The 27,247-nt window shown below is 37.9% G+C and overlaps 1 protein-coding gene and 1 long non-coding RNA gene across 3 annotated transcripts; both read left to right on the top strand.

Moving 5' to 3' along the window:
- The first annotated feature begins 264 nt into the window (after window positions 1-264).
- Window positions 265-15,255, top strand: LOC145031831 (uncharacterized). Its single transcript, XM_078980461.1, has 26 exons — window positions 265-630; window positions 1,162-1,928; window positions 2,021-2,146; window positions 2,242-2,327; window positions 2,414-2,522; window positions 2,727-2,822; window positions 2,896-2,958; window positions 3,077-3,136; window positions 3,255-3,323; window positions 3,449-3,530; window positions 3,624-5,008; window positions 5,086-6,423; window positions 6,524-6,782; window positions 6,879-7,101; window positions 7,179-7,521; window positions 7,638-7,787; window positions 7,866-8,087; window positions 8,173-9,069; window positions 9,150-10,171; window positions 10,282-12,565; window positions 12,652-13,089; window positions 13,173-13,604; window positions 13,680-13,958; window positions 14,053-14,604; window positions 14,698-14,907; window positions 14,983-15,255. The coding sequence occupies exons 1-26, from the start codon at window positions 573-575 to the stop codon at window positions 15,100-15,102; spliced, it is 11,670 nt and encodes a 3,889-aa protein (XP_078836587.1). The 5' UTR covers window positions 265-572; the 3' UTR covers window positions 15,103-15,255.
- Window positions 15,256-19,253: 3,998 nt separating this feature from the next.
- On the top strand, window positions 19,254-20,880 carry LOC145029138 (uncharacterized). Of its 2 annotated transcripts, XR_013676390.1 has the most exons (5): window positions 19,254-19,389; window positions 19,577-19,809; window positions 19,964-20,035; window positions 20,208-20,254; window positions 20,602-20,880. It is a non-coding gene; the product is annotated as an uncharacterized LOC145029138 (long non-coding RNA). The 2 variants fall into 2 exon arrangements; XR_013676389.1 differs by having other exon boundaries at window positions 19,964-20,254.
- Window positions 20,881-27,247: the final 6,367 nt, after the last annotated feature.

Genomic DNA, 27,247 nt, shown 5'->3' with positions numbered 1-27,247 from the left:
ATCGTCCATGTGGTCTAGGCCGCACATACACATTTAATTTTCATTTTATTAAATTAAAAAGTGACGATCAACTTGTCACTGTGCACCGATAGGGGTAGTCTAAGCTTTTGTTTAAGAAAAGTGCCCGAGTTACAAAAGTTATAAGTTTAAGGTACAAACTTAGAAAGCCTTCAAAAGAAAGGACCTCTTGTGCAAATTCCTCTCGAAATTTCAATACTATTTACAACCCCGTCGAAATCTAAGTTCTAAACTTAGTTCGTTCTATAAATTTCGCTGTGCATATGAAGTGCGTACGAGGTGGGCGAGAGCGAGACCTGCTTGAATGATCACGTAAATCAAGCCTCGGTTTCTGACCCAGCTCTTCTGATCAGTAGAATCAACTTTCTAATTCCTTAAATTCACCCAGCAAAGCCCTAAATTTTGTACAGTTCTAATAAGTAGCAAGTAGAGAAGCAAAAGTTCGCAGAAATTTAGCCCTAGAATCAGCAGGTTCAAGTTCAAGTTCAACTAGAAACGTTGTTCGGCGTTCGCTTCGAAATTTGATCAGAGCAAAGCTAGGGTTTCATCCAGCCATGAGTCCTATTCAGAATTTCGAGCAGCATTCTCGCCATCTCATGGAACCCGACATCCGTATGCATTCTACTTTACTTCTACACGCGCACACGAACACGAACACATTTTAGTTGTCGAGTTCAGTGAACTCTTTGTAAATTCTCTATTTTCGAACATCAGTTCTGTATGTGTATCGTAATTTTCGCTGATCATATTAAGCAGGGGTTCTCTCCACAACAAATTTATCGAGATAGCTTTTGTTTTGATGATTTTCTAGTGTAATAGCGAAACACTAGGAAGGATGACTATAAATGAATATTTGTTATCATAGTCTAGCTAAGAGGTTGAATTGCTATATAGGATAATCGTCATGTGAACTCTATTGGTGGTCTTTAGAACTGTATTTGTTGGCAAGAAGATACTCTAGAAATCGATACCCAGTCCTTCACCCCAGCCAGCCACATTTATGATTTTTGAACTAGAACACAACAAATTTCGTGTCATTATAGGTCTTCCTTCTAGATTTTTTACCTGTAATAAACTAGGATGCTGAAATATCAAAGCCTTTTGTTGTTTGGTCATTGATTATTGCTTTTCTTGTTGGGACAGCTATTCAAAACAGGCTTCAAATGGCGATGGAGGTCCGGGATAGTTTAGAGATAACACACACAGGGGAATACTTGAATTTCTTGAAGTGTTACTTCCGCCCCTTTTCTGGGATTCTCTATCAGATAACAAAGCCACAGTTTACTGACAACCCTGAGCATAAGCTGCGAAACATTATCATTGAAATCCTCAATCGCCTTCCTCACAGTGAGGTCCTAAGGCCTTTTGTTCAAGAGCTATTAAAAGTTGCAATGCATGTCCTTACCACTGACAATGAGGAAAATGGCTTGATTTGCATTCGCATCATTTTCGATCTTTTGAGAAACTTTAGACCAACCCAAGAAACCGAAGTGCAGCCTTTCCTTGACTTTGTGTGCAAAATTTACCAAAACTTTAGACTCACAGTTAGCCATTTTTTCGAAAGTGGGGCAGTTGTAGCTCCAGCAATGCCACCACCATCATCAATGTCAGCATTACCTTCCCTTGGCAATGAAGATGTTAAGCCCATGGAGATTTCTGATCAAGTTGGATCTTCCAGTGCCACAAGCACGGGGGCTGGGCAGCTCAATCCAAGTACTAGATCTTTCAAGATTGTGACAGAGAGTCCTTTGGTGGTTATGTTTCTGTTTCAGTTGTATAATCGCCTTGTCCAGACTAATATACCTCAGTTGTTGCCTTTGATGGTTGCTGCTATCTCAGTCCCAGGTCCTGACAAGGTTCCACCTCATTTGAAGACCCACTTCACTGAGCTAAAAGGGGCTCAAGTTAAGGTAATTTTTATCAAGATCATTCTTTCATCATCCTTTTAAGTTTTAAATCATATTTGAAGATTATACATTTATACCCTATCTTGTTCTTGCAGACTGTCTCTTTCCTGACTTACCTTTTGAAGAGCTTTGCTGATTATATTAGGCCACATGAAGAAAGCATTTGTAAAAGCATTGTGAACCTGCTTGTTACTTGTTCAGACTCTGTTTCCATTAGAAAGGTGATAGATACTATGATACTAGATATGTATAACCCTAGTTACCTATTCTGCCCATTTATGTAAAGTGGCTTATATAATTTACTTATTATGTGCAGGAATTGTTGATAGCATTAAAACATGTTCTTGGAACGGATTTTAAACGGGGTTTATTTCCTCTGATTGATACACTATTGGAAGAGAGGTAACATTCATATTATGTACATGGTTATCTTGCTAACTTCAATATAATGTCAAAAAGATCATTTGAGAATTTGTGAACTATGTTAGGGTTCTTGTGGGAATTGGCCGGGCTTGTTTTGAGACACTAAGGCCATTGGCTTATAGTCTCTTGGCAGAAATCGTTCATCATGTTCGTGGAGATCTCTCATTGTCACAGGTTTGGAAAGCTTTCTCTGAATTTCATCAGATTCTAAGATATCCATTATTAGATATTCTATCAAGTGTCCTCTTTCAAATATCATAGATTAATTTTACTTCTATCAGCAAACTCAGACTTAAATTTCTCCTAACCTTCTATTTGATATGTTTTCTTTTATACATTGCTTACTTCTGTGTTATACTTCTATCATGTTGATGCCAGCTGTCACGGATTATCTACCTATTCTCGAGTAATATGCATGATGCTTCATTATCTCTCAGCATCCACACCACATGCGCACGCTTAATGTTGAATCTGGTACAACTTTGATCTCTCTGTTTAAAGTGTCAAGAAAATTTCATCCCCTTATTCTCTGTGCTTTCTTTGTTAGGTGGAGCCAATTTTTGAGAAAGGTGTTGATCTGCCATCCATGGATGAAGCCAGGATTTTGTTGGTAAGTTTTTGTGTGGCTTCTTTACTTCTTTCTGGAGATGCAACTACCTACATTGGCAATTTGAAGATTGTACTCTTCCTTTCGGAATAATGATAACCAATTGTTATTTCATGTGTAGGGGAGGATATTGGATGCTTTCGTTGGGAAATTTAGCACCTTTAAGCGTAGTATTCCTCAGGTATACAGCTACTTAACAGAAAAATAAATGAAAAAAAAAGATAACATCAGTTGATTGTTCCCTTTTATATAACTCTTTTATCTTTCCACTAAATGCTTCGAATTTTTTTTAATAACAGCTCCTGGAAGATGGAGATGAAGGAAAGGATCGGTCCACCTTAAAGTCAAAGCTTGAGCTACCAGTGCAGGTTATTATCTCAGTTAACTCAACCTTAAATATCTGACTACTGATTTTACACTTTTTGGCGTATTGCGTTATATAAATATGGGATTTTTGACACACTGACACTAGAACATACAAACTATTTGGCAGGCTGTTTTAAACATTCAGGTTCCTGTAGAACATTCCAAAGAAGTCAGTGACTGTAAACATCTGATCAAGACCTTGGTTATGGGTATTTTTTTTTTCCCCATAATGTCTTTAATAATTTTCTTTATTGATGTCATATCAGTAAAAGTTTTAATTTTTTATTTTGTTTTATTACCAGGAATGAAAACAATAATATGGAGCATCACACATGCACATCTACCCCGATCACAGGTTTCACCTTCCACTCATGGGACACCACCACAGATGCTTCCAACAACCCCACCTAATTCATCCACAGGCCAACCATTCAAAGGCCTGAGAGAAGAAGAGGTATGGAGAGCTTCTGGTGTGTTGAAGAGTGGGGTCCGCTGCTTGGCTCTCTTCAGAGAAAAAGACGAAGAGAGAGAAATGATCCATCTCTTCTCCCAAATCTTAGCCATCATGGAGCCTCGAGACCTGATGGACATGTTCTCCTTATGCATGCCAGAACTTTTCGAATGCATGATATCCAACACACAGCTCGTGCATATCTTTTCAACTCTCTTACAAGCACCTAAAGTATTCAGACCATTTGCAGATGTCTTGGTTAACTTCCTTGTAAGCAGCAAACTCGATGTCTTAAAGCATCCAGACTCCCCTGCTGCAAAACTCGTTTTACATCTTTTCCGGTTTCTATTCGGTGCTGTAGCCAAAGCTCCTGCAGATTGTGAACGTATTTTACAGCCTCATGTCCCTGTTATTGTAGACGCATGCATGCGAAATGCAAGTGAAGTTGAACGCCCACTTGGCTACTTACAACTTCTTCGCACATTGTTTCGTGCCTTAGGCGGGGGTAAATTTGAACTTTTGTTACGAGACTTGATTCCTACATTACAACCATGTTTAAACATGTTGTTAGCAATGCTGGAGGGGCCCACAGCTGAAGAAATGAAAGACCTTTTGTTAGAGCTTTGCTTAACACTCCCCGCTCGGTTAAGCTCATTGTTACCTCACCTTCCTAGATTGATGAAACCGCTTGTAATGTGTCTTAATGGAAGCGATGAGTTAGTGAGTTTAGGGTTAAGAACACTTGAGTTTTGGATTGATAGCTTGAATCCTGACTTTTTGGAACCGAGTATGGCAAATGTGATGTCTGAAGTGATTTTAGCATTATGGTCTCACTTAAGGCCTGCACCTTACCCATGGGGTGGTAAATCGTTACAGCTACTTGGAAAGTTAGGTGGGAGGAATAGACGGTTTCTCAAAGAGCCTTTAGCACTTGAGTGTAAGGAGAATCCTGAACATGGGCTTCGTTTGATTCTTACTTTTGAGCCTGAAACCCCGTTTTTGGTACCTCTGGATCGATGTATTAATCTTGCTATAGCAGCTGTTATGAACAAGAACAGTTCCATGGATGCTTTTTATCGGAAACAAGCTTTGAAGTTTCTAAGGGTTTGCTTGTCATCACAGCTTGATTTGCCAGGTCGTGTGAACGATGATGGGTTGATATCTAGACACTTATCGACTGTTTTGGTCTCATCGGTTGACCCATCTTGGAGAAGATCCGAGGCATCTGATGTAAAGGTTAGTTTAGTTGCAAATTCCATCTTCATTTATGTATAACAACACTTTCATTTCGATTCTTATAAATTTCCTTGCAGACTGACTTGGGGGTTAAAACCAAAACACAACTCATGGCTGAAAAATCTGTATTCAAGATTCTTCTGATGACAATCATTGCTGCTAGTTCAGAGCCTGATTTAGTCGACCCAAAGGACGAATACGTCTCAAATGTTTGCCGACATTTCGCCATCATATTCCACTTAGAAAGTTCTTCCCAAAACGCCCCTGTTTCCGCCATTCCTCTCGGTGGTCCTTTACTCTCATCAAACACAAGTAACAGTCTAAAACCAAGAAACGGACACAGTTCCAATCTAAAAGAGCTCGACCCTCTAATCTTCCTAGATGCCCTAGTGGAAGTGCTAGCAGACGAAAACAGACTCCATGCAAAAGCTGCTCTTAACGCGCTAAATGTGTTCTCAGAAACCCTTCTCTTACTAGCCCGCTCCAAACACGCTGATGTCATCATGTCAAGAACGGGCCCCGGGACTCCTATGATTGTCTCTAGTCCTTCCATGAGTCCAGTTTACTCACCTCCTCCTAGTGTCAGAGTCCCAATATTTGATCAGTTACTACCTCGTTTACTACACTGTTGTTATGGAAGTTCATGGCAAGCTCAAATGGGTGGTGTTATTGGTCTTGGTGCTTTAGTGGGAAAGGTGACAGTTGAAACTTTATGTGTTTTTCAAGTGCGTGTAGTACGTGGACTTGTGTTTGTTCTCAAAAGACTCCCGATTTATGCTGCAAAAGAATTGGAGGAAACTAGTCAGGTACTCACTCAAGTGCTTAGAGTGGTGAATAATGTTGATGAAGCAAACAGTGAAGCTCGTAGACAAAGTTTTCAAGGAGTGGTTGAGTTTCTTGCCTCTGAGTTATTAAGTACAAATGCAACAGTGAAAGTCAGTAAAATAGTACAATCATGTTTGGCTCTTTTAGCTAGTAGAACCGGTAGTGAAGTGTCTGAGTTGCTTGAACCGTTGTATCAGAATTTGCTTCAGTCTCTTCTAATGCGTCCTCTGAGGTCAAAAAATGTTGACCAACAAGTTGGGACTGTGACAGCTTTGAATTTTTGTCTTGCCTTGAGACCACCTCTTCTTAAGTTGACTCCTGAATTAGTCAACTTTCTTCAAGAGACATTACAGATTGCTGAAGCTGATGAGACTGTGTGGGTTGCTAAGTTTATGAACCCGAAAGTTGCCATGTCATTGACTAAACTTCGTACAGCTTGCATTGAACTGCTGTGTACAGCAATGGCATGGGCAGATTTCAAGACTCAAAATCACTCTGAGCTTAGGGCAAAAATCATTTCCATGTTTTTCAAGTCCTTAACAAGCAGGACTTCTGAAATTGTAGCTGTTGCTAAAGAGGGTTTGCGACAGGTTCTTTTCTTTTCTTTGACTTGACAACTGACATCTTAATTTTATATAAAAAGACAAAACGATTCACTTTTACCCTTTGTTTGGTGGTGTGGGCGATTAGGTAATTTTGCAGCAACGAATGCCTAAAGAGCTTCTACAGAGCAGCCTGAGGCCTATACTAGTTAACCTAGCACATACCAAGAACCTCAGTATGCCTCTTTTGCAAGGTCTGGCCCGCTTACTTGAGCTTCTATCCAATTGGTTTAATGTGGCATTGGGAGGCAAGCTTTTGGAGCATCTCAAAAGATGGCTGGAACCAGAGAAGCTTCAACAGATTCAAAAATCTTGGAAAAGTGGTGAAGAACCAAAAATAGCAGCTGGTGGGTTATGTTTTTATTATTATTATTATTATTTTATTATAAAAAATCAATACTGATACATAAATACTGAATTCGCTTCTATTAACTTTAATGCAGCTATCATCGAGCTTTTTCACTTACTACCGAATGCAGCTGGGAAGTTCCTTGATGAACTTGTAACCTTGACTATTGATTTAGAAGGAGCCCTGCCACCTGGCCAGTTTTATAGTGAGATCAACAGTCCTTATCGTCTTCCACTCACAAAGTTCTTAAATCGTTACCCACAAGCTGCTGTTGATTATTTCCTTGCCCGATTATGTGAACCAAAATATTTCCGCAGGTAATTTTCATATACTTTTTTCTTTGTGTATCTGTTGAATTCTTATTTAACTTTGTATCTTTTTGAGAATGATTCAGGTTAATGTACATCATACGATCGGATGGTGGCCAGCCCTTAAGAGAAGAGCTTGCCAAGTCACCAGAAAAGATACTCTCAAGTGCATTCCCTGAGTTCATTCCCAAAACAGAGGCATCAGAAACTCCATTAGGGGGTGATGACAACAACACTCAATCTCAAGCTGCCCCAAGTGTACTACCAGATGCTTATTTCCAGGGTCTTGCTCTTATAAAAACATTGGTCAAACTCATGCCTGGCTGGTTACAGAGTAACCGTATTGTGTTTGATTCATTGGTTCTTTTGTGGAAGTCACCTGCAAGGATAACTCGCCTTCAGAATAAGCAGGAACAAAGTTTGGTGCAGGTGAGTATGATGGGCATTTCGGTAACTTACTAAAAACAAACTTCTTCAACCTTGTTTTCTAGTTGTCATTTAATGTGTGAGATTCTGCTTTCTTCTCTTATCATAACAAAATACAGGTGAAAGAGAGCAAATGGCTGGTCAAGTGTTTCTTGAACTATTTACGCCATGATAAGACAGAAGTCAATGTGCTGTTTGAAATCTTATCGATCTTTTTGTATCATACGCGCATCGATTTTACCTTCCTGAAGGAGTTTTATATCATTGAGGTAATATTTAATCACTTTATGAACACAAAAGTTTATGCTTGCAAATTGTGAACTCTAATTGGTGACATTTTTGTTTAGGTGGCTGAGGGGTATCAACCGAGTATGAAGAAGACCCTCCTTTTGCACTTCTTAAACATCTTCCAATCAAAACAAATGGGTCATGATCACTTGGTTGTCATCATGCAAATGCTGATTCTTCCAATGCTGGCTCATGCATTTCAGAATGAACAAACATGGGAGGTTATAGATACTTCTATCATCAAAACAATTGTTGACAAGCTTCTTGACCCTCCAGAAGAGGTGAACTATCTTTTCCTTCATACATTACAGTTGCTAAATTTTGCCTATGCCTTTAATTTTCTGATACAAATGATGGGTTGCATAGGTCTCTGCTGAGTATGATGAGCCTTTGAGAATTGAGCTACTACAACTTGCTACATTACTTCTCAAGCATCTCCAGACTGACCTTGTTCATCATAGGAAAGAACTCATTAAATTTGGCTGGAATCACCTCAAACGTGAAGATAGTGCTAGTAAGCAGTGGGCCTTTGTGAATGTGTGCCACTTCTTGGAGGCCTATCAAGCTCCAGAAAAGATTATACTCCAGGTGTTTGTTGCCCTTCTCAGAACTTGCCAGCCAGAGAACAAAATGTTGGTCAAACAAGCCCTTGACATATTAATGCCAGCTCTTCCTCGAAGATTGCCACTTGGCGATAATTCCCGTATGCCAATCTGGATACGCTACACAAAAAAGATTCTCGTGGAAGAAGGCCACTCAATTCCAAATCTTATCCACATTTTCCAGCTCATCGTTCGCCATTCAGATCTTTTCTACAGTTGTAGGGCCCAGTTTGTACCTCAAATGGTCAACTCTCTCAGTCGCCTTGGTTTACCATACAACACCACTTCAGAAAACCGGCGTCTTGCAATTGAACTTGCAGGGTTGGTAGTCAACTGGGAGAGACAAAGACAAAATGAGATGAAAATAGTCAACGATGAAGGCACAAGTCAGAATAATGATGGATCAAATCTTGGCAACACTAATGCTGACACCAAGCGTCCAATGGATGGACCTGGAACAGCTGGACCGGGACCCGCATTTCCTGATGATCCAACTAAGCGATTAAAAGTTGAGCCTGGTCTTCAATCTCTTGGTGTCATGTCGCCAGGTGGCCCCTCTTCAATTCCAAATATAGAAACACCTGGATCCGCTGGACAACCGGATGAGGAGTTTAAACCTAATGCTGCAATGGAGGAAATGATCATCAATTTTCTAATAAGAGTAAGCATTATTAGTTTTTTATAACTCAGATAACATAAAGCTTTGCGTACAGTTCTGTTGAATATGGTTTTTGTTAACAGGTGGCATTGGTGATAGAGCCGAAAGACAAGGAAGCAAGTCTCATGTATAAGCAAGCTCTAGAGCTTTTATCACAAGCTCTAGAGGTGTGGCCGAATGCTAATGTTAAATTCAATTACTTAGAGAAGCTTCTAAGCAGCATTCCACCAACTCAATCTAAAGACCCTTCAACAGCTCTAGCGCAGGGTTTGGATGTCATGAATAAAGTCTTGGAAAAACAACCACATTTGTTCATCCGTAACAATATCATTCATATCTCTCAAATTCTCGAACCTTGTTTCAAGTACAAAATGCTAGATGCTGGAAAGTCATTATGTTCTTTGTTGAAGATGGTTTTTGTAGCTTTCCCTTCAGAAGCTTCTAGCACCCCACAGGATGTGAAAGCATTGTACCAAAAAGTTGAGGAGCTTATACAGAAGCATCTTGCATCTGTTGCAGCTCCTCAGACAGCTGGCGAAGATAACTCTGCTTCAATGATTAGCTTTGTGTTGTACATCATACAGACATTAGCAGAAGTACAAAAGAACGTAATCGATCCATTCAATTTGGGTCGTGTTCTTCAACGTCTAGCACGTGATTTAGCCTCTGCACCTGGGTCTTATTCAAGACAGGGACAAAGAACAGATCCAGATTCTGCAGTGAGTTCTTCTCGCCAAGGTGCTGATGTTGGAGTGGTGGTTGCCAATCTTAAATCTGTTTTAAAACTCATTGGTGAAAGGGTCATGCTTGTACCTGACTTCAAAAAGTCCATAACTCAGATTCTAAATTCTTTGCTGTCTGAGAAAGGAACTGAACATACAGTGTTGTTATGCATCCTTGATGTGATTAAAGGATGGATTGACAAAGATTTTGGCATGTCTGGAATGGCTTCCAACCCTGTTTCTTTTCTTTCTCCAAAGGAAGTCGTATCTTTCCTTCAAAAGCTTTCACAGGTTGATAAACAGAACTTTTCTCCAACCTCTCTTGAAGAATGGGACAAGAAGTATCTCGACCTTCTCTATGGGCTTTGTGCTGATGCAAATAAGTAAGCATGAATTTTGGATTTAAATAAGTACAGCATCTTTACAATTTGCTTTTATTTATTTATTTATGTATAAAGTCAAAAGTTTAACTCATGATCTCACTGATTCACAGGTATCCAATTTCCTTGCGACAAGAAGTGTTTCAGAAGGTGGAGAGGCAGTTTTTACTAGGTTTAAGAGCGAAAGATCCTGAAATGAGGATGAAGTTTTTCTCCCTTTATCACGAATCTCTTCAAAAGACACTCTTCACCCGTTTGCAATATATTATTCAAGTTCAAGACTGGGAAGCTTTGAGTGATGTCTTCTGGCTAAAACAAGGCCTTGATCTTCTTCTTGCCATTTTAGTCGAGAATAAACCTATTACACTTCCTCCAAATTCTGCCAAGGTTACTTCTCTTCTGGCTGCAGGCTCTCTTCCGGAACATTCCGGACCACAACCTATGGTTACTGACACATCTGAGGTGTCAGAAGATAACACTCCGTTAACTGTAGATGCCCTTGTTTCAAAACATGCCAAGTTTATGAGTGAAATGAGCCGACTTCAGGTAGGTGATCTTGTGATTCCATTAAGAGAGCTTGCTCATACGGATGCAAATGTCGCATATCATTTATGGGTGTTGGTGTTTCCGATTGTTTGGGTAACTTTATGCAAAGATGAACAAGTAAAACTTGCAAAACCAATAATCTCTCTTTTATCAAAAGATTACCATAAGAAGCAACAAGGTAACAGGCCAAATGTCGTGCAAGCTCTTCTAGAAGGACTCCAGTTAAGCCACCCGCAACCTCGAATGCCTAGCGAACTCATCAAATACATCGGTAAAACCTACAACGCATGGCACATCGCGCTAAACCTTCTAGAAAGTCACGTGATGTTGTTCCTTCACGAAACAAAATGCTCCGAGTCTCTCGCTGAACTTTACCGTTTGTTAAATGAAGAAGATATGAGATATGGATTATGGAAGAAACGGTCAATCACAGCTGAAACTAGGGTTGGGTTATCACTTGTTCAACATGGTTACTGGCAACGTGCGCAAAGTCTATTTTACCAAGCTATGGTTAAGGCAACCCAAGGTACTTACAATAACACTGTACCCAAAGCTGAAATGTGTTTGTGGGAAGAACAATGGTTGTACTGTGCGAGTCAACTCAGTCAATGGGATGTGTTGGCGGATTTCGGTAAACTCGTTGATAATTATGATATCTTACTTGATAGTCTCTGGAAGCAACCGGATTGGGCGTATTTAAAAGATCATGTAATCCCAAAAGCTCAAGTTGAAGAAACACCAAAGCTTCGTATAATCCAAGCGTATTTTTCCCTACATGAGAAAAATTCAAATGGTGTTGGTGATGCTGAGAACATCGTAGGAAAAGGTGTTGACCTTGCTTTGGAACAATGGTGGCAGTTACCCGAGATGTCAATTCATGCGAGAATCCCTCTTTTACAACAATTCCAACAATTAGTCGAGGTTCAAGAATCGGCTAGGGTTCTAGTGGATATAGCAAACGGGAACAAACTTTCCGCAAGCTCTTCTGTTGGTGTACATGGAAGTCTATACGCTGATTTAAAGGACATTCTAGAAACATGGCGACTCAGAACTCCAAACGAATGGGATAATTTGTCTGTTTGGTATGACTTGCTTCAATGGAGAAACGAAATGTATAATTCAGTGATTGAAGCGTTTAAAGAGTTTGCAAACACAAATTCTCAACTTCATCATCTCGGGTATCGTGACAAGGCATGGAATGTGAACAAACTTGCCCATATTGCCCGTAAGCAGAGTCTTCATGATGTTTGCGTGTCTGTTTTGGAAAAAATGTATGGGCATTCCACTATGGAAGTGCAAGAAGCTTTTGTGAAAATCAGGGAACAGGCGAAAGCATATTTGGAAATGAAGGGGGAGCTTACAAGTGGTTTGAATCTAATCAACAGTACTAATCTCGAATACTTTCCTGTGAAACACAAAGCGGAAATCTTCCGTATCAAAGGAGATTTTTTGTTGAAACTACACGATTGTGAAGGTGCGAATCTTTCGTATTCGAATGCGATTAGTCTTTTCAAAAATCTCCCGAAAGGGTGGATAAGCTGGGGGAACTACTGTGACATGGCGTTCAAAGAGACACATGATGAGATCTGGTTGGAATACGCAGTGAGTTGTTTTCTTCAAGGAATCAAATTCGGAATCCCCAATTCCAGAAGCCATTTAGCTCGTGTACTCTACCTTCTCAGTTTCGACACTCCAAATGAACCTGTGGGAAGAGCTTTTGACAAATACGTTGACCAAATCCCACATTGGGTCTGGCTTTCTTGGATCCCACAGCTTTTACTCTCTTTACAAAGATCCGAAGCCCCACATTGCAAACTCGTGTTACTAAAAGTCGCCACCGTATACCCTCAGGTACATATAAAACTCATTCTACTGATCTACTCTATTATAATTTATATTAATTAAACTAATTCTCTCTACCTTTGTGAACATTTTAGGCGTTGTATTACTGGCTGCGAACGTATTTACTCGAAAGACGTGACGTGGCGAACAAATCTGAATTTGGTAGAATGGCAATGCAACAGCAACAGCAAAGAATGCAACAAAACATGGCTGGACCTTCTTCAAACTCAGAAAACCAGATTCCTCAAGGAAGTCAGTCAGCAGGTGGTGGTGGTGTTCAATCCCATGATGGAGGAGGCAACTCTCAAGGTCAAGAACCTGAAAGAACATCAGTTCCTGAAGGCAATGTGTTAGGTGGAAACGAACAAAATCTCCAACAAAACCCATCAGCCATGACCGAAGGTGGTCAGAATGCTATAAGGCGGAACTATGCTATGGGGTTAGTCGCTTCTGCCGCCAGTGCATTCGATGCTGCAAAAGATATCATGGAGGCACTCAGAAGCAAACACACAAACTTAGCCAGTGAACTCGAGGTAAAAAAAACAAAAACAAATCTCTTCTACTTTTGTATTTGAATTTGCTGTTAATTCTTGTTATTGCCCTTGTAATATCACAGAGTTTGCTAACGGAGATTGGTTCGAGATTTGTGACACTACCTGAAGAGCGATTACTAGCTGTTGTTAATGCTCTGTTACATCGTTGCTACAAATATCCTACTGCTACAACAGCAGAGGTTCCTCAGTCTCTTAAAAAGGAGCTTTCGGGTGTTTGTAGGGCTTGTTTTTCAGCAGATGCTGTTAACAAACATGTTGAGTTTGTGAGAGAATACAAGCAGGATTTTGAACGCGATCTTGATCCAGAAAGCACTGCTACATTTCCAGCTACTTTATCTGATCTGACCGAAAGGTTAAAGCACTGGAAAAACATTCTTCAGAGTAACGTCGAAGATCGGTTTCCCGCTGTTTTGAAATTGGAAGAAGAGAGCAGAGTGTTGCGTGACTTCCATGTTGTTGAAGTCGAGGTTCCAGGACAGTACTTCACAGATCAAGTAAGTAAAAAATATAAAAAAACGATAAATTTGCATCTTTTTACAGTTGATAATCGTGTCCATTTTTGTCTACAGGAAGTTGCACCTGATCACACTGTGAAGCTAGACAGAGTCGGAGCCGATATTCCAATCGTACGCAGACACGGAAGCAGTTTCCGTCGCTTGACCCTGATTGGCTCAGACGGGTCCCAGCGCCACTTCATCGTCCAAACATCTCTCACTCCAAACGCGCGAAGCGACGAAAGAATCTTACAGCTTTTCCGTGTCATGAACCGCATGTTCGACAAACACAAAGAATCCCGCCGTCGCCACATCAGCATCCACACCCCAATCATCATCCCTGTCTGGTCTCAGGTATATTTTACAAATATAATATTTAATTACTTCTTCCACTTTTTATTTTCTATATTTAGTATTTTACATTTTTATAAACTAATATATGATTCAGGTTCGAATGGTGGAAGATGACTTGACATACAGCACCTTTCTAGAAGTCTATGAAAACCACTGTTCTAGAAACAACAAAGAAGCCGATCAACCAATCGCGTACTTTAAGGAACAGTTGAACCAAGCGATCACGGGTCAAATATCACCGGAAGCTGTAGTGGATCTCCGTCTCCAAGCGTACACCCACATTACAAAAGACTACGTTTTTGACAATATATTCTCGCAGTACATGTACAAAACGCTTCTGAGTGGGAATCACATGTGGGCTTTCAAGAAACAGTTTGCGATACAGCTGGCACTCTCGAGTTTCACTTCTTTCATGTTGCAAATAGGCGGAAGGTCTCCTAACAAGATTCTATTCGCGAAAAACACCGGGAAAATCTTTCAAACGGATTTCCATCCGGCTTATGACGCCAACGGTATGATCGAGTTCAACGAACCGGTTCCTTTCCGGTTGACAAGAAATTTGCAGATGTTTTTCTCTCATTTTGGTGTCGAAGGGTTGATCGTGTCTGCCATGTGTGCAGCTGCTCAAGCTGTTGTTTCCCCCAAGGTTAGTTAAACCCTAAACCCTAAACCCTGAACCATAAACAGACTGTGATTGTGATTGTGATTGGGAGGTTTGACTTTTATAATAATAATGCAGCAAAGTCAACATCTGTGGCATCATTTAGCCATGTTTTTCCGTGATGAGTTGTTGTCATGGTCGTGGAGGAGACCACTTGGAATGCCATTGGCACCGGTTGTTGGTGGGGGGAGTTTGAACCCTGTTGAGTTTAGACAAAAGATTACTACAAATGTGGAGCATGTGATTCAGCGGATCAATGGAATTGCACCTCAGTTCATTTCAGAAGAGGTATGTTAATGTTCCTACCCTTTTTCCTATTTTTATTATAGGAGGGGTTTTTAATTTATGATGTTTGATGTTTAGGAGGAGAATTCAGTGGACCCACCGCAGTCGGTGCAGAGAGGTGTGACTGAGCTTGTGGAAGCTGCACTTACTCCAAGAAACTTGTGCATGATGGATCCAACGTGGCATCCATGGTTTTGAATTTAGGAGGGAGGGCTGTAATCTAATCTCGTATATAATAAAGCCTTCTGTACATATGCAACTAAAAACCCTTTGTTAGGGCTTATCTTACTTAACTCTATTATGATTGACTGGGAAATCATGGACTAATCTCAACAACACAATAGTTTTCAAGATTCATGAGCATGTTATGTCGTTACTTGGTACTTACCTTATTATAGTTTCATGATAAAGTGATAAACTATGCTTACAAATTTTCCAAAATATGGTTAATTATTTATGCTATGCCCTTCAGAATGACCATTATCTTTACTTTGTTTCTTATGGAAAAGTTTTCTCCTCCACGTAAAGCCTTTTTGTCGGCTATGCCCTTCAATATGACCCAAAATTCTTCTAATATGCCCATCAGAATCCTCCATAGAAAGAATACATGCAAAAGGAAATTAAGTCCCTTGAACAAAATGAAACCTGGACACTATAACCATTACTTCCAGAAAAAAAAAAGTAAACGCATTAAAATGGGTTTACATCCGAATCGAAGGAATCGATTTTTTTGAGACTTGATTTTTAAAAAAAGCCATGCAAAGAGTAATTGGACTAAAGTACAAACCAACATGTGAATATGATCATTTCTCTCCCCTCCTATGCTGTATTTGAAGCCTTTTGATGAATTAGTGATTTCACATCCTTGCTTGGAAGATAGTTTTCTCCCTTCATTTCTTCATTCCATTATCTATGGTTTGTGTCATGATGTCAAATATAAAATTCAAGTTTGATTCTATGTTTTAATGGAGTTTCTAAACTTTATTCCCTTATTTGATTCAATCTCCATGCAACATCTCCCTCATAGATGCTTGAATGGAGTTTTGATTGAGATTTCAGGGTATTCCTAACCTTATCTTTCCTAGACCCGGATTTATAGATTTATTCATTGTTTTAATGAGTTTTTGATGCTTAAATTGTACTCTACAACACTAACTGATCATCACCCCCAAGGAAGGATTAACTCCATCGTTAGTCATGGATTTAGGGATTTGGAACCCCTAGCCATGTGTTTGAAGTTGTACCTAAGCTCGAAGAACATGACTCTACTTTGTAATTGAAGTTTTTGAACTCTAGTATATGTTCTAATTAGAGTCATGAATTTAAATATAAATTTGTGTCGATGCTTATGATAAGCTCCTAAGTCCTATAGTTTTCATGTGATTGGAATTGATGATTCCACTGGTGACCTACCACCGGAATGGATTAAACCAGTTTCTAAACAATGGTAATCTCAAATCATTTTGTAAAATGTTGGAAAATAAGTAATGATTTCAAAATTACATGTAACTGAAGATTTTGAAAATGGTTTAATGATCCAATGAACACGCAAATGTTTTATAAGAAAAAAGCCTTATAACTCCAATTTGAATCATTTATGGTGGATGAAATCATGAATTGAATGGTTGGCTTAGACGTAATATTGTTTTTAACTTGTCAAATTAATTTCATTGATGATTTTAAGATTATAATCAATCTAGTTGAGTTAATTTGTGATTATCTCTCAATTGTTGTTTTTTTAAGTTTGTTGAGTTCCTAGTCATCTAATCATCAATGGATTGATGTGAATCATCATGTTTACCTATCTTGATCTATTCTAGAAGTTTCGTAATCATTATTAAGTGATTAAGAGTCTATCGGAACCATTCTTAAAACATTAAGACCCTACACAAAGTATAATGGCCAAATGGGTAAAAATCAACATTTTTGGCATTCTAAGTTGTACAGGGTTGGGCCGAGCAGCCTTGAGCTTTAGAAAACTTTGTAAGTTGAGTCGGTACCTATATATGAGTATTTTGGTCATCTTGTAACCTTTAATACATACTTATTAGGTGATGTAAAGGAGGTATAAATAAAGAAACTTGAACCTTAAAGAGTTGGGGATCACAAGATTTGGCTAAGGTGAGTTTTTTCGAGAGTGCAAGTCCCCTATACTTACTTTGATTATTGATTCTTTATTTTGATGTATTATATGATGGTTTTTGGTTTGATATAATATATTATGATCATGCTTGCTTTGTGTGTACCAATGGTACTTGTTTGCATTCATGAAACTCTTTTTTGTGATATTCTATGCATAGTTTGAAATGATTTTTAGAGGATCCTTCTATGTGCATTCATATTAGGATTGGGTTGACTTAAGTGGACAAATAACTTTGAGATCCCTTATTTGTAGAATACCCATCTAAAGAGTCATGGGCATGATTCTAGAAAACCCTCATATGCATAAGCATGGTGTGCTACCCCTTGTGACATTATTTGATGGCATACATTGCCTAGTTTGTAGAATGGATAAAATATGCGAGTTGGGGTATATCTATATGCATCGCTATTATTGTTTGTAGAATTATCCCATTTTAACATATTAGGCGTGTTTGGCAAAAGTAGCTGTTAGCTGGAAGCGGGTAGCGGTTAGCTGGTAGCGTGTAGCTAGTAGCGGAAAGCTGTAGCTTTTATTTGTTATATGAATGTTTGGCAAAAGGAGCTGGAAGCTTTTGAAATATATAAAATTACATAAAAGGACAATTGATTAAAAATAAAAAAGTATATAAATATATTTTTAAGGGTAATTATGGAAATTGATTTCAAAAGCTCCGGAGCGTTTTGTTAAAAGCTACATGAAGTAGCTTTTAGAATCGGAGCGTTTTGATAAAACTAAAAGCTAAACGCTCGTACTGTCAAACGAAGCTTTTTGTTTAAACTAGAGCGTTTTGTCAAAAGCTAAAAGCTAGAAGCTCCCAAACGCTTCCAAAAGCTCCGTGCCAAACACGCCTATTAAGTCTTTTGTTATATCAGGGTTAATGTTTCTCCCTATTTCCTTTTTTTAAATGTTTAGGAGGAGAATTCGGTGGACCCACCACTATCAGTGGCTCAGTGCTCATTTTAGTAGCTAAGTTCACTAACTACAATTCTCTATCAAACTGCTGACTCTTGTTTGTTATTTTCCTAACAAATACATTATTAATAAGGCAATAATTGTGTTGGATTCGACGTTTCCACCAAATTGGGTATCAATAAAACATGGATTACATTTCTAATACCGGGTCCTTCCAATATGCTATCCCCCAATAACTTGGAATGTATTTAATCATCTAATTTATACTAATAAATTAATTAGTGTAAAGTAATCAAAAATTACCTAACACATGTGCCTTAGTAAAGAAAACCCCAATATTTTTCACCATGATTGGATTCCATATTTTTGACTTATATGTGTGTATTACACGCGTATAAGGTTTGTATGTATATGAAAGCATTCTTAGGTTTATAAAGCTGGTGAATGTGTGTATACGTCTTTGTTTCTTTAATGCTTCCAATCTCAATTTACACGTTATAGACTTCAATCATGGAAGATCAAATTATGGACTCGTTTGCGACCTCAAGACCTTGAATTCAAAAGGTGGGCCCCAACATCAAAAGAAGCATCTTTGGCTTATGAAAGTGTTCTTGGATTGTATGCATTAAACTCTTATTTTTCAAATTATATAATTACCAACGGTTGTAGTAGATTAATGCCCAATTGGCATATACCTAATATATGAGATCGGTAAATGACTAAAGAGGGTAAACAATTTTAATTTTTGTTCATATTTTATATTTTTTTATACAACCATTAAATTCTTATTTTGTGTTCAAATTACACCACATGAAATTATCTGGATTATCATTAATACTTGTTGAAATGGAGTTTGGTTCTTAAAAATAGGGGTGGGGTGTTGATCAATAATACAAGAGGACAAAAATACACAACCCTAAATGAGATTGAGATGAATTCGATTTCGTGTTTATGACTTTATGTCATATCAAGTGTAAAAACACGTCGTTTGTATCGTGTTCATATTAAAACTTCAACACATTGAAATAGTATTAATATGTGTTTGTTGTATTTTATAAGATTAACTATGAACTAAATAAAAGGTTATTAATGTAATAAAAATATAACCTAATATTTTAAAATGTTTTAGAAAACCCTTGGATAAAAAATTAAAAAGAACAATTATTTACACCAGGTTTCTTCCTTAAAAAGCTATGGCTGATGTGGCTAAATGAGTCCGGATAGGATGCTGAGTAGGATCTAATTTATATAATAAACTAATAAAGACGGTAAAAATCAGTTTTGTATGATTTGTACTGTGCGAAAGGTAAAAAAACCCTAGTTCGTGTTTTCTCTTGGGAACGGGATGACGTAGTGTGGAACGCGGGAAGCACTGAAATCAAACGAGAACGTAAAGGTGTTGAAAGCCGAACGACTTCCCTTAATCTACGGTAAGTATTTCGTTTTTCTTTTTGGGTTTCAATCGGGATGAAGAACGATTTCAGAAGCTGTTTTTCTAAGATGCAATCTGAGTCCACAATGAATTGTTGATAGCGTTTTGCACATTTTTTGGCATTGCAAATGAAACAATGATGGATTTTGACATATATGTTGCCATTGGAAATGGAATGTTGGCAGACTCTTGCACATTCATCAACGAGATTAGAAGATGGCAGAAGGAGGCCAAGAAATGAAAGGGACAAACCCTAACTCCAAAGATGGTGATATGGACGCTGAAATACAGCGTTTAAAAGATGAAGGTTTTTTCAGAATGGGCAAAGCATGCACAGGGTGTTTGCTCTATTCCTCATTCCTAAGAAGATTCAATTCTGGTAACCCTGTTTGCCTCGGCTTCTCCTGTACTGAAATTGGTACTCTCTCTCTCTCTCTCTCTCTCTCTCTCTCTCTCTCTCTCTCATCGTGAATGCTTTGGAATTCAGATTATTGGTTTGTAAATCATAGAATTGTGAATGATTTCAAAGTTGAACATACATTTAATGAATTAATTTGAACTTTTATGATTAGTTCCTGGCAGTTACTATGGAAAACCAGAGATGAACGTTACAAAAGACTTTCATTTTATATACGCTTGTCTTGGTGAGTCCCTGTATGTTGATGATATGCAGCATCAAAGGGAGGCGCCAATCTGTATTGCTGGATACCAGGCTCTCTCTCTCTCTCTCACACACACACACACACACACAAAAATTGGATATGGATAAGTGGATAACAAGCTCTCTTACAACAGAATCAACTGTTCAATTTTCAGGCTTACTATGCTAAAGAAAAAGCCACTGATTCCGATTCCTTTACCAGGCAAGTTTTTGTGTTATGTATCTTTTTATTCAATAAATGTTGCATTTTAAATTTAATAAAAAAGATAGATTACATTTTTGGTCACTGAGTTTTTTCAAAACTTTCTGTTTTGGTCCAAAATACTTTTCTTCTTCAGTTTTGGTGTGGTGTAAGTCCCTAATCTCTGTAGGCACCACAATTGCAAAAGAAGTAACTGTTTTTGAGCAAGCTTAGACACTAAAACTGAAGTTTTGAATAAACTAAGGGACCAAAAATGCAATTTACTCGTTTTATGAGAAACCCATATCAGATTATCTCAATGAAAAGTGATGGGTTCTTTTTGATTTTTTTTAATAAATAAAAAACAGGTTTAAAAGAAATGCAAATGTAGCTGCATCAGAGGTAGCGCAAAATGTGCGCAAAGTTGGGAGACAAATCAAGGAAAAAATTGATGATATTTTGCGTCCACCACCAAAGTAAAAAAAATGGACAAATGATGTAAAAAATTACATTGGTTTTGTTAATATGCAACATCCTAGTGCTACTACTATTTTTGAACATCTACTGGTTACTCATTAAAAAACCAAAAGTAAGATTGAGTCACTATAAAATTTGAAAATAGTGGTTTTCCTTGGTTTTATCATTGCAAAGATAGTCTCATTTCCAAGAGTTTTTTGCTTTGTAAAAATAGGGCTTTTACGATCCATTTCCAAATAGAGGGATTTGACCCCACTCACTCACCAATGGTTCCGTGTTATCATTTAATAAATTTATATGTAAGAACCATTAACTGCCATATAATAATAATTCTACCATATAATAATTAGCAATGTTCGTCATTATATATATATATATATATATATATATATATATATATATATATATATATATATATATATATATATATATATATATATATACACTAGATGTGTGCCTGCGCAAAGCAACGACGATATATAGGTTTTTGGGCTAATAGTTTTCTTACGGGAAATAATTATTAGATTTTGTTATTAGTTATTATGTAATAAGAAAAATTACCACTTTTAATTAAAATATTTATGTTTAGAACTTATATTTATATTGTATGTTTATACATTTGATGTAAATTAATTATTATCGGCATCTAGTTTAAAAAATATAAATTAACTTATTTTGATGGATATAATATTTTAAAATTTTATTTTGCTCCAAATTAATTTTTTAATAACCTTCCTTAATTCAAGTATTTAAAGTTTTGGTAAGTATTAATGGTTTTGTTATGCATAATTGATTTGTACAAAAAGCTTTGTATCTTGTACCTCTTAAAATTCAAGAAATGTTGAATATGCTTTATATAATAGTAAAGACAAAGATATATATATATATATATATATATATATATATATATATATATATATATATATATATATATATATGTGTGTGTGTGTGTGTGTGTGTGTGTGTGTGATTCTATGGTTATTGATCTTCATACATCTTTTATATAGTCCATGCAAAGGAAGGTATTTTGATTAAAATACTATAAAATATTTCTAGAGACAAAACATAGAGGTTTACAAGCAACCCCATACTTTAAATATTTTTGACCATAACTCTTGAAAAGAGGATGATTCTTTAAATTTATAAACTCTAAGTTTATAAAATATAAACTTTGTTTTTAGGTAAAAGACTAAAGAATTCAACTAGTCCAAAATATTGTGCACGACTTATTAATTCATACCACATGATATTATAACTAGTTATACTTTCTTATAATTATTATTTTTACAAAACAATAATTATTCCCTAATTAAAATACAATAATTAATATTATTTATTAATAATCATATTTATAATAAATATACAAAATGTAACACCCATAAAAAAAATTCGAGTCAATTTAAACTTTTTAAAAACATTTCAAATCCATTAAGCATTACAAAATTGTTTTAAAAAATATCATATCAGAGTATCCCAGAAACAAATTCATAAAAAGTAAGGAGCTGTACGATCACGCCTTAGCCTTACCCCGATCTCTTGAAGTACCTCAAAACAATAAACTGAAATTGTAAGCCCGAAAGTTTAGTGAGTTCCCCCAAAATACCGATACACATACAGTTCACATAATCATGTAAGCAACTTCATAACATAACAAACTGAAACAACATAAAATGGGTCCACAGTAGGGCTGCAAACGAGCCGAGTCGAGCTCGAGCCTGACCATGCTCGGGCTCGGCTCGTTTAAATATTTATAGGCTCGAGCTCAAGCTCGAGCTCGTGTCGAGCCTTGTGGTACGAAGCTCGAGATCGACTCGTTAAGAATTGTATGGGCTCGGGCTCGGTTTGGGCTCGGCTCGTATACGGTATACTCTAATTTCCTAAAATGGTATTTATTAAGTTAATATTTATTTTAATATATAAAAATAAAACTAATTTTTTTATTATATATATGTAGGCTCGTTTAGGCTCGCGAGCCTAATCGAGCCAAGTAAAAGAAGCTTGAGCTCGAGCTCGTTTAATAAACAAGCCTAATATTAAGCTCGAGCTCGGCTCGGGCTCGTTTAAAATCGATCTTGAGTCGAGCTTTTAACGATTCGATATCGAGTAGCTCACGAGTAGCTTGGTTCGTTTGCACCCCTAGTCCACAGCTTTACAGACTGTATTACCCTCTGGGCCCACAGTGTGAGTCTGGATTGCTTTCGGCCCACAACTCACATCTGGCTTGCCATCGAGCCCACAATACGAGTCTCCCTTAGCCTGTAACTGGAATGCTCCTGGGTTTGTTGGATTACCGCACGAAACAGTCTCACCTCAACCATTCCACATAACATATCAACATGTATCATAATTAATGCACATACATATAATCATACAATATCACAAGTAGTCCTACAGATTTACCCGACTAGCATATCAATTGGCATACATCACTAACTCAACTCAGCATATTAATAACTGCTAGGATATCAAATCCAGTAGGCCGACCTTGGTGCCTTAGACCCCTTAGTATAGTGAGGATAACTCACCTTGCAAATGTCAGCTTGGTAACTAAACTCCAACTCTCAGATCACGACAACAACTCCACCACCTATTATCATAATAGACCCATACTCATAAGTTCTCAATCTTCCAAGGTACCCCATAAGTCAACTAGTCAATCCCCTGGTCAAAGTCAAAGTCACAGTCAAGGTCAACAGTCCATGTTGACCCTTACTCGTTGAGTACCCTCGACTACTCGTTGAGTTCCTCGGAATACTCGTCCACTCGTCGAGTCCCCGAAGTGACTCGTCAAGTTCCTATGGTTCGCGATCGAAGCCCTAAGGCCACTCGTCGGGTTTTCCTTCTTGAAACTCGACAGGTTCACATGTATTCATCAATTTGGGGAAACATTAACCGACTCGCCGAGTTTATCCAACTCGTCGAGTCTATGACAATCTTTATTTGGCTCACCGAGCTGTTCATCCAACTCGTCGAGTTCTATGCCTATCTTCATGTGACTCGCCGAGTCGACTATGCGACTCGTCAAGTCCCTTCAGTCCTTTAACCATGCAAACACCTTTTGAGCCATGCCAAGGCCCCAAATTACAGATCCAACTTCCCTAGGCTTGCTTATCACGCAAAGTTGCAAACTTTACGTGCATGCATGGCTAAAAAGGCTCTAAATGACAAATCCAAGCTTATAAAGGGGCTTTACACTCAAGGGAGGCTTCATTCATGACCAAAGCTCAAACTTTTTGAATCTAAATCCCAAGAAGGCTCCAGATCTGAAGTTACAACTTCAGATCTAGCTCATACACCACAATATCATCATAACCAAGCCAAAATAACCCTAAATCTCACCCAAAAGAGGTCTAGAAAGAAATGAGTTAAAGGTGGTGACTTGATACCTTTAACGGATGCTAACAGAGGTAGATTTCTGATTCCCCACACTTTCCTTGCTTCTAGCCTCTTGCCCTCCAAGCTCTTTTTTCCAAGGATTCTCTTTCAAAGCTTAAAACACATTAGAATGAATCACCACACAGATTAGGGTTCTCTGTAATCTCAAGGGGATGTAAAGAGGCCAAAGGGACATATGATTCTATAAATAGGGTGCAAAACCCCGAGATTTAGGGTTTCATCTGCCAGCTCCTACTCGTCGAGTCCCTTTTTGGACTCGGCGAGTAGGCCACTAAATTTGCAAACCAACCCTATGCTACTCGACGAGTAGGGTAACAAACTCGTCGAGTACACCTTGGAAACAAAAGAATTCTTATTTAAATCAATACTGAGAATCAGGGCGTTACACAAAATGTGTCAACTTGATAAAGGTGTGACCCTATAGGATCATATATTATTAGCAATATCACTCCATAATGATTCTTGGGCATATAGATTCAACAGGTTTACTAATATTTGCCAATTGATCACATAGGGCATGAAATTTTCGATCAAACTCTACAACAGAGGATGAACCCTTGATGATCTGTCTAAGTTGATCACGTAGATTCTAAATGCACTCGACGGAGGAGTTACTGTAAGCATCTTCTAAGGCCAACCAGATGTCGCGTGTAGAGGATATACCAACAATTTCAGAGAAAGCTTCTTCAGATAGGGAGGCCTGAAGGAGAATAACAACCCTTTGATTAGCGGATTGCCAAGCAGCAAAATCAAGGTTTGTAGTCGATGTGCCGTCAATGATTAATGTAGGCGACAACGCATAGGAGGTGCCATCAACGAAGGGCAACAAGTTCTGATAAGAGAGAAGGGGAAGAATTTGATTCTTCCACAACAGGTAGTTTGAAGGTGTGAGACGATTGGAGATGAGATGTAGAACTGTATTCATGGAGATGAGGGAATCAGAAGATGAACTAGTCATGAAGAAGATGAAGATGAGAAAGAAAGAACAGAAGAGGGGAAGAGGATTGGTTAACGCTCTGATACCATATGAGCGTAACTCACAAAAACTCTCTTATGCCCAATTAGGCATAGAGAAATTGAATAAATAGAATAAAAAGTTACAAAAACACCCTTGGATAAATACAAAAAGACACAACTAGCTAGTATTTTCTAATAAATTCCACGTAAGTTTCAACTCTACATATATACAAACTTGGAAAGGGAGGAAGATTTGGTGAAAGAGAGAAGCAGACGAGGAACGATGGTGATGACGTGGTGCATGGTCATCGAACTAGTAAAGAGAAGAAGGTAGGCGACATAGGTAAGGGGTGGCAACGGATGTGGGTTCCGATAATGGATTGTGGAGACTTGGTCGTTGAAACTGTTGTCGTTGTTGAAGTTATTGTCGACAATGGAAGGAAAACATCAAATGAGCTGTTGTCAAGGGAGAGACAAAGAAACATGAAGCTCCATGGAAGGAGCCATGGCTTTAGAACATTTTCTTAATAGTTTACAGAAAAGGATCCCTCAAATATTAAAAAAAGAGGCACTTTTGTCATTTTACACCCATTTAATGGATTTCCATTAACATAACTGCTTTAGAGCATACGGTATGGACAACAAAAAGTGATATTTTTGTTGATGTGGCATCTCATAACATGGTCACAACAACATGAACACCATTTCCCCCTTGGTGTTATGACATATTGAAACGGGAACATTGATTGGCTGCACATTTCTTCTCTCTCTATTTTTCTCCTCTTAACCTTCTCATAACATGGTCATAACACCATAAACACCATTTCCCCCATGGTGTTATAACTTGTTATAACACCACCTCAACGGGCCCATACCTAATGCTCTTAGAGACCACAAATGCAACTTTTGTAAACGACAATGCCAACCATATAAAAAATTAGACTAAAAATTAAGATAGGCATAAACCATAAGGACCAAAACTGTAATTTTCTATTGTATTTATAGTTTGGTCGATGCATAATGAAAAAGATACATGAAAAATCTTTTGCTAATCATAATAGGGTTTTGCATTATCAAGGAGAATAGGGAGTGAAACAGATGTCAGAAGTAGGCGAACAAGTAAAAGGAGCAAACGAAGGAAACCCTAACTCCAAAGATCGTGTTGTAAGTTTCTATGAGTTTGTTCAAAAGTTTTGATTTGGTCCAAAATAGTTTTCTTCTTCAGTTTTGATGCCTATTTTCAACTATTGTAAAGATCAATCAGGGCATCAGGCACCGCAATTACAAAAGAAGTAACTGTAAAGAATACTGTTTTTTGAGCAAACTCATGGACAAAAGTTCAAAATAGGCATCAAAATTGAAAAAGGAAGCTATTTGGGCCCATAACTGTAACTTTTGAATAAACTAAGGGACCAAAAAAAGTAATTTTCTCATTTGATGAGAAACCCATTTCAAATTATCTCAAGTGATGGGTTTGATTATCTTTATACTAATTTATTGTTTTCATAAAAAAAAAAAAACAGATTTAAAAGAAATGCAAATGTAGCTGCATCAGGTGTTGCAAAGAATGTGCGCAAAGTTGGGAAACAAATGAAGGAAATAATTGATGATATTTTGCATCCTTCTCGAAGACCGCCAAAGTAAAAAAAATGGACATATTATTTTTAGACAAAATTGCAAAAATGGTCCCTATGGTTGTCAAATTTCTGCAGTTTTGGTCCAAAACGAAATGTTGGTGCACAATGGGTTCAAAATTGGATCTTTTTAGTGTTTTTGGTCCTTGTTCACTTAAAATGACTATTATGCCCTTTATATTTGTATTTTTTATTTTCTATATTTATATTATTGTTTTTAATTATTAAAAGTCTCTCTCTCTCTCTCTCTCTCTCTCTCTCTCTCTCTCTTTTAAGAACACCCTCCAGGTGTTACCCTCTCAAGAACATTCAACATATCCCACCATTATCATTTACCACCATGATCTCCTACTACCATTTTCGTTCACTACCACCATCCGCCTTTCATCATCGTCGTTTACCACCACCATCCACCTGCTACCAATCCTTGTTCTCCACCATCCCCTTAAGAACACACACAATCATTCTTTCTCACTCCTCCTGCCATTATCTCCATTCATCACCACCATTCGTTGCCGACTGCCCGACCACCTCCATCTCCCCCACCATC

This window comes from Lactuca saligna, chromosome 2 (assembly GCF_052625555.1).
Source record: "Lactuca saligna cultivar CGN05327 chromosome 2, ASM5262555v1, whole genome shotgun sequence".
NCBI classification, from domain to species: domain Eukaryota; kingdom Viridiplantae; phylum Streptophyta; class Magnoliopsida; order Asterales; family Asteraceae; genus Lactuca; species Lactuca saligna.
Note: the sequence above shows the minus strand (reverse complement) of the source record. Positions and strands in the feature narration are given on the sequence as shown.